The sequence below is a fragment of the Heteronotia binoei genome, chromosome 1 (genome assembly GCF_032191835.1).
Source record: "Heteronotia binoei isolate CCM8104 ecotype False Entrance Well chromosome 1, APGP_CSIRO_Hbin_v1, whole genome shotgun sequence".
In the NCBI taxonomy this organism is placed as follows: Eukaryota; Metazoa; Chordata; class Lepidosauria; order Squamata; family Gekkonidae; genus Heteronotia; species Heteronotia binoei.
The window spans coordinates 123,074,055-123,089,727 of record NC_083223.1 but is presented as its reverse complement, the minus strand read 5'-3'; the positions used below and the strand labels follow the sequence as shown (position 1 = coordinate 123,089,727).

The window sequence follows — 15,673 nt, the reverse complement described above, 5'->3', positions numbered from 1 at the left end:
ATGAAAATTGTAATTGCAAATCACATTATACATCACAAGTTTGGAAAGTAATTTTGTATCTAGGATGGAAGAGAGAGAGACTTTGGTCATAATTCAGTGCAATTAATATCTGATTCCAGCTTTAGTTCATTAAAAAGATATTATGTTCTGTCATTGTTATTGGGATTTGAGTCTGGTCTTCAAGTAGGCCCAAAGGAACTGGATAACAACACTACTGGAACTTAAAAATCCCATTTTAAATGTTAAATATGTGAATAGATATTGAACCTACTGCTTGGTTAAGGGCTAAGTCTTGTAATGTCACTATGCTTCTTTGAGTATGTGTTGCTTTGTAATTCCTTAGAGTGAATGAAAGAAACCATTAGGTTCCTCTAGTTTCATGTGTCTCAAAGGAACAGTACACGTGGTCAGCTTTCTGTAGTAAGTATGGATCTCTCCTATGGGAAAGAAAGTCTACTTTTCCCTGGGTTTTATCCTGCATTCTCCACCATGTAAATGAGAGTGAAGGAGCCCCAAGGTTGGATCCTATCAAATAGATCCATGTGTACAGGTGAGGGAAATCTTCCTCCTCTTGCAGCAGCCTTCTGCCTTGTGCTGTTCTTGGGGTTCACCATAGGACAGGAACAGCATTTCTGAGAGCATTTGGGGTTGCATCAGGAGAGGGGAGGCAAGAAAGCTGTATTCCGTTGGTGGAAATGCAGTAAATTTTTAATGGAATCCTAGACCTATTTGGATATGGTAAAGGCCATATCAAAGATGGTTCTACACCAACCCCAAATCTAATTAGAGTAACCAAATGGGATCGCTGTTGACATTAACACACTGCCTATGTTTACACAAAAATCATGTCATATTTTGACTGATCAGGATACATTTTTTGCCCGTTAAATTGGTGCTAAACCTGAAGATGTAATGTTAAAAGATAATGATAAATAGAAAGTGAAATTAATTTTATCCTTACGTGTTACAAAGATCTATTTAAACCTTGATTTCTTTGCTTACACTTGCCATAATGATGATTTCCAAGGAGGTATATTCATTGAAATGGTTGCATGGTGAAAGATATTTCTTTGCTTTAAGGGGGAGATATTTAGAGAATGAGTTTGCCACATGTGATTTCTTGATTTCTCGGAGACCTCCCTCTAGAACATACTGAAGCTTTTTATATTAGAGAGAAGTATATAGGAAGGGCCAAACTTAGAAAATAAAACTAAGAAAAGAGATTATTACTATTTCAGCCACTAAAGCAAGCAAATTAATTTCAGAGCTATGCAGATTAACATAGAGGCAAAGCTAGCGCTACGAAAATGTGTTCTGCAAATTGTATACATCATCCAAACAAAAAAAAATTATATCTTTCTTCAGTTTCTCAATTCTGCTTTGGTAAATAATTGAGGGGGGGAGAATTACACAGAATTTCACTAACAGTCTTGTTCCATTCCCTTTAGGTTATGAATTTCCCCCTGATGAAATAAGGAAAATTACTTTAGCGCTCTTTGTCTACAATATTGATTTCTCTGATTGCTGAGCAGTGATAAGAAATCTCTTAGCTTGACTATTTTTCTAATGGTTGTTAAGGTACAGAAGATTTACTTTAGTCCGTAATAACAGGGAAGGGAAAAAATGGTTGAAGAGGGAGTTGACTTTACAAAGGGTTGTAGGAGTGACTGACTCTTAAAGCTACTTAGTGCTCATGATGTTACAAGCTCTGAAGTTTCAGGGCTGGATACTGCTAGTTTGTTCCACTGGTGAAAATGGGAAGACTCCCTTTGACTAGTCAAAAAATTGTGTTGGATAACATGGTATCTTTGTGAACTATAGCTGTAGTGAATGGGGGCTGCTACAAGGAGGGAAATCGAACATGAACAGAAAAACTAGTTGCATCCGACTGACAGTTGACGCTTTGATTGAAAATCTGCTTTGCTACCCACAACCATTCTTATTATGTACACAGATGAGATAGCACTGAAATTTTGTTTCTTGTATCTGTTGGGAATGTAAAGGTGACAGTTCCTATCAAGAAATTTGGCAAAGGAATAGTTCAATTAATTTTCAGGAGGATGTTTGGCAACAAATCTGGTCATTTCCTTCGTTTGTTTCAAAATCATTGAATATACAATTACAAACTCAAAAATTTTTGTTTCGGTGGTATTTAACACCTCAGAGATTAAGCCATATGGCGATAAATCAATCCTCCAAATGTTGGAAAAATTGTGGAGAGGTGGGCACATTTATACACTGCTGGTGGTCTTGCCCGAGGGTGCAGTCGTTTTGGGCAGTAATTGTGGCGAAAATCAAGGATATCACGGGCTATAGTTTACCCTTAAGATTGGAACTCATTTTGCTTGACTGTTGGAAAGATTTTTCTATTACTTCTCTCAATAAATCCCTGATATCCCTTTTACTAGCTGCTGCTAAAATGGTGTTAGCCCAATTTTGGAAATCTCCCAATATTCCTCCAGTTAAAACCTGGTATGCTAAAATCTGGGAGGTCTATGCTATGGACAAGATAGCAGATAGTTTATGCAATATAAACAATTCAGAAAGTAACGAATCTCTGATGTACAAGTGGCTTCCATTTCTTAAATTTTCTTTTGGTCCTGTAGATCAGATGCGTACATGTATACCTGGTAGATATTATGACATTATTAATTTGATGTAATTAATATATGGACAGAGTACTTATTTTTTAATTCAGCTGCCAATTATGTATGTGTGTGTGAATGTATGTATGTTTTGTTTTGTTTGTATTTTGTATATATATTTATATTTTGTTTTCTGTTGGTATGCTATACTTATACACAAGGAATGATTGCAGATACAGTCATTGATTGCTTTATTTGTATGTTTATTAAATTCAATAAAAACGTTTTTGGACAAAAAAAAAGGTGACAGTTGAGTAAAGCATTTATCTTTTCAAGGAATCCTATGATCTTAAATGTTTAGTTATCTAATGCACCATTGGTAAAGGGAACAGTGGCAAGGTGGGTTGAATCAAACCATTTAAATATAATACCTAATTTTAATAATTTGTAAAATTTTTAGACAGACATGAATGGTCAATTTACTGGCCAAATGGTGACCTCATTAATTTTCTCCATTGGGTACTTTTACTAAATTTTATTGTATATTTTCTTTTTAATTTTTTATGTTGTTTTTATTTGTTGTTAGCTGCCCTGAGCCCATCAGGGGAGGGCAAGATATAAATCCAATAAAATAAAATAAATAAATAGAGTTCTGTTGTAGATTTCTTTTTATGAATTTGCCATTCAAATTCCTCTGAAGTATTTATAGAATTTTTTTTGCAGTGATATGATTTTTTGTGGGTGGTTCCATAGAACAGATTTACATCTTTGTCTCTTGTCATGTTCAAGCAGCCCCTGGTGACTGCCTTATGGCAGCTGGGTTCTTGAATACAATACAGGGTCAACGTAGCATGACAATTATTCATTTTGACAGTGTCAACCAGCCAGATGAAAAGTAGGTTACTGGGGCTTATTGAACAGCAGCACCAATCCTCCACACATGAGTCTAGGAGAAAAAGAAGCCTCTTTGGGTGTAGCAGTAAGATAAACAATTTATAGTGACTTGCTTTATTGCATTTTTCTGCTTTTAAAAGTGCAATCCTATGCCAAACTCTAGCCTAAATCAATTGAAATTAATGGGCTTAGACAGGAGTAACTTACTTTAGGATTGCACTGTAAACAGTTCAACTGTTTGTTTTTTAAAGATGATTTGGTGGCAACATAGTATACACATTTTCTTTGTTGTAATTGTTCTTTAAGACTATATACACTTGAATGAACAAATGAATACAAAAAAGCTTTCTTAACATAGCTATCAAAATCATGTATTCTGAAGCACAATTTCCCCCAGATTTTTTTTCTTTCAAAGTTTAACCATCATATACTGCAGGGGTGGCCAATGGTAGCTCTCCAGATGTTTTTTGCCTACAACTCCCATCAGCCCCAGCCATTGGTCATGCTGGCTGGGGCTGATGGGAGTTGTAGGCAAAAAACATCTGGACAGCTACTGTTGGCCACCCTTGATATACAGAGTACATATGTACTATTCAGTATGATCATAACTCAAATATAAAGCACAGTAAAATTCAAATATTAGCTAGTATAAATGATTGTAAAGCTGAAACCTTCATAAGGAAATTTACCTATAGCTTATATAGAACCTAATGGTGATTAACCAAGATCAGTAGTAGTAAAAAACTCTACCATAAGGAAAGGTCATTAATTATATTAGGGATTGCTTCCTGTGAAATGAGATATTCTAGAATAGGAAACCAGACTAGGGTTGCCAAGTTCCCACCGGCTGCCAGCCCGAGACGGTTTCTGTCTGTGCACAATGCGATGACATCACCTGGAAAAGACGTATTGTGCCAGGCACGCTCCTGCAATTTTGGGGGAAACTCTATAGTGCTGTAGTTTTCTCCCAAATTGATAGTATCCCCATGCAAAACCATATGGTTTTCCCCAGATTTCTAGAGCACTTCCACACAGTGTGCCTGGCACGATATGTCACTTCCAGGTGATGTCATCACGCTGCGCATGATGGGGCTCTTTGGGGGCAGGGATCCCCTTGGCAGCCCACTCCATGCTGGTGGGTTGGGGGCCCCCAAACCGGGGAAAACCCCACCCCCAGCGGGAGCTTGGGAAGCCTAAACCAGACAGCCAAGAAACTATAAGAAAAAAGAGGGCATTCAAGTTGGTCAATATTGTTAGAGAGTTTGCCCATTATGTAGGTACTCCATAGTTTTTTATGCCAGAGATTTAAGTCAAGAGGTTCATTCGATTTCTGTCTAGTTGCTACAGCTGTTCTAGCTGCTGAGAGAAGAAAGGAGACAATTTCATTTTTATGAGGTAGACAATCTGGATCAATGCCCCCCATTTAAAAATAGTTAGGTTAGTGATTCTTTGAACCTGTTCTAAAAATTTTCACCTGAACCCACGTAGATTAGGGCAAAAGGCCAAGCAATAGAGAGCCAAATTTTTTCCAACAAAAAACATTTCACTGAGGATATCATATGGGTTAGCTTGTTCAGAGTCATATACCATAATGAGAGTAACAAAAAATTGCAGTTTTATTTCAACCACACTAGATTTAAATGGAGGTGAGGCCGATACCTCCTCCCATTGTTCCATAGTGATTTCATGATCACAGTATTTCCACCCAGATTTTTCATTACTTGGTCTTCCTATTATCTTAGCTTTTCTGATATTTCTGCCATAAGTGTTTCAGTATCTTTGGAAAAAAAACCTTTCAAGATCTGAATGGAATTCTTCAAGCTTGTATAACTAGAACTACTGATTTTTTTTAAAAAATTTTTAAAGGGTTTTTATTAGAAAAGGAATTAACACACAAAAAGTGAAAACACATTGACACACAAGAAATGGACATAGAACAAGCACAAATACCATCAACATTATCAAAATTACAAACACAAAACATTCAAGAACACATCAATGCGCAATACATTGAAAAAAAACAGAGCATTCATGACACTTCTATGCGCAGTACATTCAAAACACAATAATAAATCTAACAACTATACAACCACCCACTCAAACACACTAGGAGATGGAGAGGGTTTGCAAAGCAAAGGGAAAATATTGTTACTCCATGCTAAAACCTTTACTTTTAACCCATTTATAAATAGGGTCCCATTCCTCCTGACATTTTTGGACATTACCATCTCTTAATCTTGTGGACATTAAATCAGATTCTGCGGCGTCCAACAGCTTGTTAATAAATTCATCTCTGTTAGGAATTCTGTCAATCTTCCAATACTTGGCATAAAGTATTCTGGCGATAGTAACTATGTACAGTAGCAGTTTCAGTTTTATCATAGGAAAGTTTTGTCTACAAATGTTCAGGAGATACAACTCTGGCACATGGTTAATATGTATATTCAAGATTTTTTGAATCCATATATTAACTTGGGTCCAGTATTTTCTTGCATCTTTCTTGCAATACAACTAGCCTTATAGTACAAGTTCCAATCCGGAAGAGCAAGACCGCCTCTTAGTTTACTGTCTTGTAGAACTTTCAATTTTATTCTGGCCTTCTTGCCTTGCCAAATAAACGTCTTAGTCATAGAATTAAGTTGCTGGAAAAATAGTTTGGGTAAAATAATTGGGATTGTTTGGAAGAGAAATAAAATTCTTGGAAGAATGTTCATTTTTATTGTGGCAATTCTACCTAAAAACGATATTTGAAGGTCTTTCCAATTAATTAAGTCATTGCGGATTTCTTTCAATATTTTTTCATAGTTGTCTCTATACAAAGTCTTTGAGTCACTTGTCAAATAAATTCCGAGATATTTTATCTTTTTTTCATGCTTAAATCCTGAAAGTTGTTCTAAGGATTCAATTTGGGCTTTCACCATATTTTTCACTAAAATTTTAGTCTTGGAAACATTCAGTTTAAAACCAGATATTTCTCCAAATTCTCTCAATCTTTGTTTCAAAAAAACTATCGAAGAAATAGGTTGTTCCAAAGTAAATACTAAATCGTCCGCAAAAGCCAAAGTCTTGAATTCCACGTTGTTTATTCTAGTTCCTTGAATTTGGGGATCTTCTCTAATCTTCTTGATTAACGGTTCTAACGTCAAAATAAAGAGCAAGGGAGATAACGGGCATCCCTGCCTCGTACCTTGTTCTATTTCTATTGAGTCGGACATCACTCCATTGAAGCTCACTTTCGCTGCCTGCTTCGAATAAACCGCTTCGACCATTCTGCGATATCTTTCACCACAACCAATCGCGGCCAATGTCACTTTAATAAAGTTCCAATTAACATTGTCAAACGCCTTTTCCGCATCGACTAAGATACCTGCAAATTCTTTATCAGGGATGAACTACTGATTTTTAATGGCTCCATATTAAGATCACTACTTGAAATATGGGAGATCTTCATGTGTTATATTTAGGGTCTGGAAACTATACCTAATTCATGAAATGAAATCCATCCATAGTTAAACCCTTTAATGCCATTGTTTTCAATGAGTGGAAGAGATTTATGTGTAACTTTTACTGTTCTATTCAAATCTCCAAAAGTACTTGGTTTGATTTGATTTTAATAGTATGTTGTCCTGGCAGTTGGAAGATTTGGTTCATGCTTTCTAATTAACATTTAATGGGAAGTGCAGACACCTTTTCTCAAACACTACAGAACTCTGACTGTGATAAAAATATATGCACACATCTTCCCTTCTTTGACTGTCCTGACTCAGAATGAACCCACTTTGCCATCAGCCTTCCATGCTTCCGAGGTCGGTAAAATGAGTACCCAGCTTGCTGGGAGGAAGGTGTAGATGACTGGGGAAGGCAATGGCAAACTGCCTCATTTAAAAAAAAGGCTACCATGAAAACGTCATGATGCGACATCACCCCAGAGTCGAAAACGACTGCTGCTTGCACAAGTGACTACCTTTACCTTTTTTATTTAGCTTTGTTTTTGGGTTGACAGGCATAGCCAATTAATTTATAACTTCATTTTTAATTTGGGCTGTTAGAGTATTTGTGTTTTTATCTCTCACAGCATTTACAAATTAATAGAAGATACAGGTATTATCCCACACAGTTTCTAGGAATAATCACCTGAAAAACAATTATAAATCTGAAACTGCCAAACTTGTCTGATACTGCATTGGTACTGGCATCTATTCACTGTTGTTATCCTTTAAAAAGGAAATTTTTCTGTGGAAAAATAAAGTTCTGGATATTTTTCTGAAAAGTGCTTCCACATAGATATTCTGTCCACATCTCTGCATCGATGGATGTCTTGTTATCTTGTAATATCAGTGTACCCAAGATACATATCTGTGTGAATTCAGCCCAAGATTATACTGGAGTAACATAAATTTCAGGCAGAAAACCTTCCTTGCATCACCTGTCCTAGCAGCTTGCTTCCTTTAGTTTTGTGCCCACTGTGCATTCAGTTTGGACTAACACAGGACAGTTGCCTTCACGACCCCCTCCCTCAGCAATCAGCTCAGAAGGCTGGTACATCATTTGGAAGTGTATTTGTATTATGTCCTTCCAGTTAATAGAAAAGGTAGAAGTATGGGCCTCTTCCGCTAATTGTGTGTTGCTATGGACATAGCTTGTGAACTGTGGAGGTGTTTGGTTAGGTATCTGGTATTTAACAAGTTATTCCTAGTAATGAACTGAAGGATAGCTTGCTACCGAGACCTTGTTTTGGTTAAGTGTAGCTTTTTTCAAAGTACCTTTATAAATACATTTAAGCCAAGTTTCAAAGACCACTTCTTAAAATTATATACATTAATCCATGTGGTAGACTGATTCCCCACTAGCCTTGTTCCAGTCTCATTGCTCCTTTTCCCACCACCGTTTCTGCTGGATTTTGCACAAACTGCCCTGAGGCGGTGAGTTGTCCCACCACTTTTCAAGTTCTCTCCACAGCAGGCAAGATCCTCCGAAAACTGGTTTCTGCCACAGAGGGAACTTGAAAAGAGGTGGGGCAACTCGCCACCCTGGGGCAGCTTGTGCAAAATCCAGCAGCAGCGCTTCAGGAAAAGGAGCAATGAGACTGAAACAAGGCTAGTGGGGAATTGGTTGTAATCTTTTCAACTGAATAGTTCATATATAAATGTGAACAGGATCTGATTATTTTCTTTTGCTAATAGTAACCAAGATGAAAACATCAAGACTATTGTGGTATTGGGCACTTTATTTTTGCAATGAGAATAGCAGTTTTATCATTTGTGTTTTACTGCAAGGAATTTATAGTATGTATTTCTTTTTCTAGTGTTCTACACCTACTCCTGAAAAGGAAAAACTTATTAGCATCAAGAGACCCAAAACACCAACTTCAAATGACTTATCTGATATCAACACTCAAACAAATTGGACCAAATCACTTCCATTACCAACACCAGAAGAGAAAATGCGACAGCAGGCACAGGCAGTCCAAACTGATGTTATACCTATTAATGTTACAGGTAGGCTTTTAATTTTGCTGCCATGTGGTGAGGAAGAACAAAGGTGTTCAATCTGATATTTTTATTTTGTGAGATAATTAAAACTTAATCAGAAAAATGGATGAAATTAGTAATTATGCTTCATAGAAAAATCGTTCCTTTCTCTTAAGAGCTCAAAATGAATATTGGCAAAGGAACACTTTTCATGCCAGGGCCTTCAAAACTAAAAAATGATGGGTGTCCAAATAAGGATTGATGTTGAATGCTTAACTATATGCAGAAGTGTTTTTCATTCTAAGAAAATCAGGATAGCTTCTAGAATTTTTCTTCTTAAAATTTTAGAATAGTTTATATTTGAAACTGCAAAAAGTTAATCAAACTAGGCATTTTATATTCTGTACAATCACAGCAGAAAAATGTTTGGGATATCAAGTAGTAGAGGGATATTGAAGAGGAAGCCAACCTTTCTCTCTTAATATTGCTATTCTGTAGATCTCAATGGAAATTTTTTTAGAGATTTGGCTGTTTTATAAAATGCTAAATTTTAAAGATGAAATTTTAATAATAGAAATTTACACAGCTAAGAACAGCTTGATCTTGCAAAATTCCAGGGTCACTGATAGCATGCAAAGGTAGAAAACTGATTCATTCTCAGTCCACTGGAGGAGGAAGAACTGTTTTTGAGAAAAATTTGTCATCCTGAGACAACCTGTTTTCACTGAAAACAGTGTATTTTTCACTGAAATTAAGCTTCAGTTTGGTGTAGTGGAGAGCCAGTTTGGTATAGTGGTTAAGTGTGCGGACTCTTATCTGGGGGAACCGGGTTTGATTCCCCACTCCTCCACTTGCACCTGATGGAATGGCCTTGGGTCAGCCATAGCTCTGGCAGAGGTTGTCCTTAAAAAGGCTGTGAGAGCCCTCTCCAGCCCCACCCACCTCACAGGGTGTCTGTTGTGGCGGAGGAAGGTAAAGGAGATTGTGAGCCACTCTGAGACCCTTCAGAGTGGAGGGCGGGATATAAATCCAATATCATCTTCTTCTTCTTCAGAAAGGAAGCCTAAACTTTTCTGCCATTATTGGATTGCTCAGGTGGCTGACTCCACTTAAGCACCATAGATTTTTTATTGTGCACTAGTTTTCCCCCGATTAGGTACCATATGTAAAATTTTAAACCAGTTTATTTAATTAATTATTAACCTGGACAATAATTTCTCCTCTGTAATTACTGATTATTATTTAACCTAAACTGTAGTATCTTTTTATTAGCAAAAAATTTCAGTAGAATACTTTCAAATTAGCCTTACTGATTTTTAGTTTAATAAAACAACTACTGAAATGCCACAACTTATGGGAAAAATAAAATATATTAATCAGTTACACAAGCTAACATCAAGTTATTTTCTACCAGTTTCTACCTTGCTGGAAAAATAGGTTGCACAAATATTCAAGATGGTATTAGGAAAACAATATTATGCAGAGAGAGATGCTATTTATTTATTTATTTTTCATATTTATATCCCGCCCTCCCTGCCAAAGCAGGCTTATGTAAGAGAGCAGGTGTTTAGAGGAAATGTCTGCAGTTTAATTCCATGATCCGTATGTTAAGAAAAGAGGTTTGCAGTTTAATTCTATAATCCATAGTTTCATGGATCTTTTGGAGTGGTCATTTGGGATTGGAGTCAAAAGTATGCAAAGTATTCCCTCTCCCAGGAAAACTTAAACAGCAAAGGGCCCAGAGCCCTAATGAGTTATGATATCCTGGAATATGATTCTTTCCCCCAGAACTTTTCACTCCAGTGCAGACAGGAACCAGATAAACATACTGGCTTCTGAGTGTTTTGACAGTTTTGGTTTAGCAGTGGTGGATCTTGTTCTCTTCCTTTGCTGTATGATAGCTGATAACATCATGAGTTAGTAGGGAGTTTAATATCTCCTCTCCATCTGCACTGCGAATGAAGGTTAGTGGCATCTTGTCTTAGACTGAATTATTGAGTAGATGATTTTTGGATGAGAGGAAAGGGAAATGACTGTCATTTCCCACCCCACCCCCTCCCAGACCTTTCTCCATACAACATTAGAGACGTGTTCATCCAGGGATAGGCATGAACCACATTTTTTAGGTTCAGTTCACTTTGTGGTTGAACCAGCACACCTCTTCACAAACTGAGCTGGTTTGTATCAATTAGTGAGCCATTTAAAGTTTAATCCCCTGCTTTCTGCTCACTGTGGCTTTTTGCAGAAATGGCTCTGAGCCATTTAAACCAAACAGCTGAGCAGTGGGGAGTTCAGCTGTTTTTCCTGAAGAGCAGAAAACAGGGATAAACCCCTGCTTTCTACTCTTCACATACCACCATGAATTGCATCAACATTCATGGAAGTTTGTGGCGGTTCTTCAGTTTATGAACATCATTTTGTGAACTACAAACCTGCCAAAATCTGTGATGACCATTAGTCAGTTTGTGCCCATCTCTATGTTTAGCAGTCCCTATCTTTCCAATAAGGCATACCCATGAACAGGGGTCGTTTTGTAGAAAAATAGGTGGTGGAGAGATTGTTCACCCAGGGACTGTTATGCAGCTGCAACTACTATTCAATGGTCAAGGTAGGGAGGAGGGGGAACTATCAGAAAGATTCAGGAGCTCACTCCTGTGAGCTCCTGCTGAATTCAAGGCCTGCCCATGAACACATGAAGTTGTCTTATACTGAATCAGACTATTGGTCTAGCAATGTCAGTATTGCTAGATTAAGCAGCTCTCCAGGGTCTCAGACAGAGGTTTTTCACATCGCCTACTCTCTGGTAGGCGATGTGAAACTGGAGATGCTGGGGATTGAACACTGGGACCTTCAGCATGCCAAGCAGATGTTCTACCACTGAGCTGTGGCACAGCTAGCAAGAGTCTCTCCCATAGTCATTGTGCTTCAAAGTAAATCACAATATTTTGCTGCAGGTCCTCTCTTGTTTCAATTAAGTCCTGCTGAAAAACGTAGTAGATTTCAGCTTACATGTTGATCAGAATCTGATTTTAAAATTACATTTACTTACATTAGAGAGGAAGTGTGGAGAGTGGTAGTGGAGGGGTGATTACAACATTTTATTTCCAGGTCACCCTTGAGTGGATTTAAATATCAGAAAGCATGTATTTGTTTCCTTGCCTCATTTTACATAGGAAGACAGAATTATCTATAAGCTCCATTGTAGTGGGTCTGGGTTGCTCACCAAAACAAGCTATCTGTGAAATTTAAAATGCTTTTTAACGAAATTGGGAGTCTTTTGGAGAGGGTGGAATTATGAAAATACTACGTGACTGTTCTCTTGATAAGAGCCCTTCAGTTTAATCTGTAAGTGCTCTCTAAGACATATTGTTGGGAGGAGAAACTTAAAAACAATGGGGCGCCACATTAAGCTGACTAGCTGCTGACTGGCCAGCCAGAACTCAGAATATTCAAACCCTGTGGACTTAAAGAGCATTTAAGAAATGTGAAGTATTTGGGGAGGGGAAATATAAGTGAGGCATTTTTACATATATCTTTGGTCAGCTGAGGGAGTGCAGAGCTTACTGTGGAAAGGAGATAGAGACTGACGGCATCGTTGTGCTGAACTGAGACACAAAAGATAAAGGAATTCCTTTTGCATATTATTGAAGCATGTGTTTAGAAACACTGCTGACTTCACTTGACTGCTCCTTGATGAACAAGATGCATTTAAGGGAGTGTATAAATGGTCTACCAAAGTGGAATGAAAGAAGGTAGATCAAAATGGGTGTGTGTGTTTAAATTAATTTAAAGTGTAAAATTTTTATCACACAGTTAAAACTTGCTGATTGCACAAACTCATGTGTCCTTAACAGCCTTAATTTATGTGATTTCAGACAACCATTTTATTAGAAACAATCATTTACAAAGTTTTAATGTACTGAAGTGTCATTTTACCACTCAATAAACATTCATTTATAACATCTTGCTAAGTGAAGAAGATAACTTTTGTCACATGAACTGGTAAAACATAGGAATAGGATAATACTCACCATAGAAAATTATTACAGTCACTGACTGGGGAAGGAAATGAAATCTGTATTCACTTTCTAACTTAAAAAATCTTTTGCCATTACTTCCTTAACTCACACACATTTTGGTGCAATATACAGAACCATGTAACTAATTCTGTGTGTCCATCCTCCACCCCTCCAAGCCTGTACCAAAGGCTAGCTACTTTGGAAAATCACAGGCATTTCAGAAATTCTTGTGATGCTAAGTGGGAGAACTGTTGTTTAAAGAAAAGAAAGATCAGTCTCCCAGGAAATGTTGAATGGGATGTTGCCATATTGTCTGAATCCTTATAATGTATAAGAACTCTCAACACTTCACTCTGATCTCAGCTGCTGCAGAGTTGCAAAACTCTCACAGAGAAAAATAACTTTTGGGCTCTAATATTATGAATGGAAAAACTGTTCCTTTGCAAATGGCAACTGAGACTAGAACTGTTGTATTTAGTCTTTGTTTTTTTGTTCTGGAGGAGTCAACATGCTACATGTATTGTGTAGTATGTACTGTGTAGCTCTTTTGAATTCAGTGGTGTTTCTCTCATCTTCCTTATGTCATGTGCCCTGATGAATTTTCCTGATCCAGGAAGGTGTATGACATTAACAGCAGTTTCTTGCATGTACCAAAGTCACTTTTCAGTGAAAAATAACTTGGCTATGAAGATTTTAAAAAATAATCTTAGAAGAATGATGCAAATAAAATTATTTCTGTTTAAAAAACTGAAATTCTTCCTTTGTTACAATAATTTTACCCTGCCTTAATATAGCTAGAATTCTGCCTATGAAAATGTCTGTATTAACTGTCTTGCAGATCTGAGGAATGTAAATTGGGGGAGCGTGTGAAAGGAAAGGCAGGTTAAAGTATTTTAAATAAATGAAAATGGCCAAGTTATTAATTAATTGGAAAGTGAATTTGTTAAAAGCTATTCAACTTATGCCACTGGGTTCAGTTATGATACAGCACATAGTCAGCTATAAGGCTATAAGGCTTTCTTCGTTGTAGCACATACTCTTCTTGATCATAACAAGCTATCTAGAGTGAGCTTTTTAAAACAAAAAATCCTGTTTTAAATATAATAGATTTCAGAGTTACAGAAAGAATATGTTTAAAACCTCTAAAATTCTGTGCAACCCTGAAATTTTTCACATTCTACTCTTGCACTTACATAAGCTCTGTATTAACCCCCATCTCCTTCCAAATGGCACATTTTAGGCCTGTTTACTGCAGTCTACCATTCTTCCTTCTCAAAAAACTCCCTAGAATGGCTTATTGAAAACATTTAATCATAGCTTTAATCATTAAGACTTTACATGGAAGAAAATGACATTTATTTAATCTTCTGGTTTAGCATGCTTTGAATTGTAGCTGACAAACATGAAAACATGCAGTGAGCATGTTAATTTCTCATTCATTGCATACTTGATATATATACAGATAAAAGCTTTTGTGTGCTATTTGCAGTAACAACACACACTGTCCCTCCCTTGATCCGTCATACAACATGAATCTGACACCATGGCTCAGAGCTTGCTGATGTGCTTAAATATGTGAAAATCTGACATGCTGAAACAGAAGTCTTCATGGGACAGTTAGTCCTTTCTGTTCATGAGTCTTAAAGGGGGCAATGTGTTGTATCTACTCTGTAAGACTTAGCTAACATCATATATTAATGCCTTTTCTTCATTTCTACAATAAGCAAGTGGAAGAAAGTGCATGATGTCAGCGTGCTTGAAAGTAATGGTGCTTTGCTTGTTCTACTGTACATCAGGGGAGAATTTTGACCGCCAAGCCAGCATACGGAGGTCTCTGATTTACACAGACACTGTGGTAAGGCGGCCGAAGAAAGTGAAAAGGAGAAAGACTATTACAGGAGTCCCTGACAACATCCAAAGAGAGCTAGGTATGGCTCATCAGAACTGTATTCCATTACAATTAATAATAATTACTGCATACCATGACTGGAAACATTTCCCTGTGCTCACGAAGCCAGTACAGTCTGATAGCCTGTTAAAAGTTTCAAATAAATGTATGTCTTATCACAAAGACAGACCTGAACACTTTACCCCCTTGTAAATTAAAGATTCTGATTAACGGATTTCACTGAATCCATGAAAACCTATTATTTTAGAAACTGTGTCCTGGATCTACAGGTATCTGTAAAAGGTTTTTCAGATGTTACATTTTCTTTATATGTACTTAAAGCCTATCTCAGAATTTATTTTTCAATGTACCAGGCTCCTTCTTGCAATTCATTCTTGTAATCTGGGAGTCTGTCACATGGGATGGTGTATATTCTGTTTCTTATATGAGGTGATATCAGCGTAAGCAGGGCTTTTTTGGTAGAGAAAGCCCAGCAGGAACTCATTTACATATTAGGCCACACCCCCTGATGTCACCATTGTTTCACATAGAGCTTTTTGTAGAAAAAGCCCAGCAGGAATTCATTTGCATATTAGCACACACCCCCTGACACCAAACCAGCCAGAACTGCGTTCCTGCTCAAAAAAAAGCCCTGAGCATAAGAATTGATGATATATATCAATGTAAAATAAATAACTCATCCTTTCTGAATCTGTTGCCCTGCCAGTTTCACTACCATCCATCAACGACCCACAAACTAATGTAGACCTTTGTTCTCCCCAACAATTCTATAATGCTTAGATCTTTCCAAAATAC

General features: G+C 37.1%; 1 protein-coding gene across 1 annotated transcript in view; it reads left to right on the top strand.

The window, feature by feature from the left end:
- NHSL1 (NHS like 1) overlaps positions 1 to 15,673 on the top strand; it is a 286,939-nt gene that overhangs the window by 251,119 nt on the left and 20,147 nt on the right. The window contains exons 4-5 of the mRNA XM_060240165.1: positions 8,785 to 8,977; positions 14,766 to 14,897. Coding sequence (XP_060096148.1) covers positions 8,785 to 8,977; positions 14,766 to 14,897 — 325 coding nt within the window. The remainder of the gene's footprint in view (positions 1 to 8,784; positions 8,978 to 14,765; positions 14,898 to 15,673) is intronic.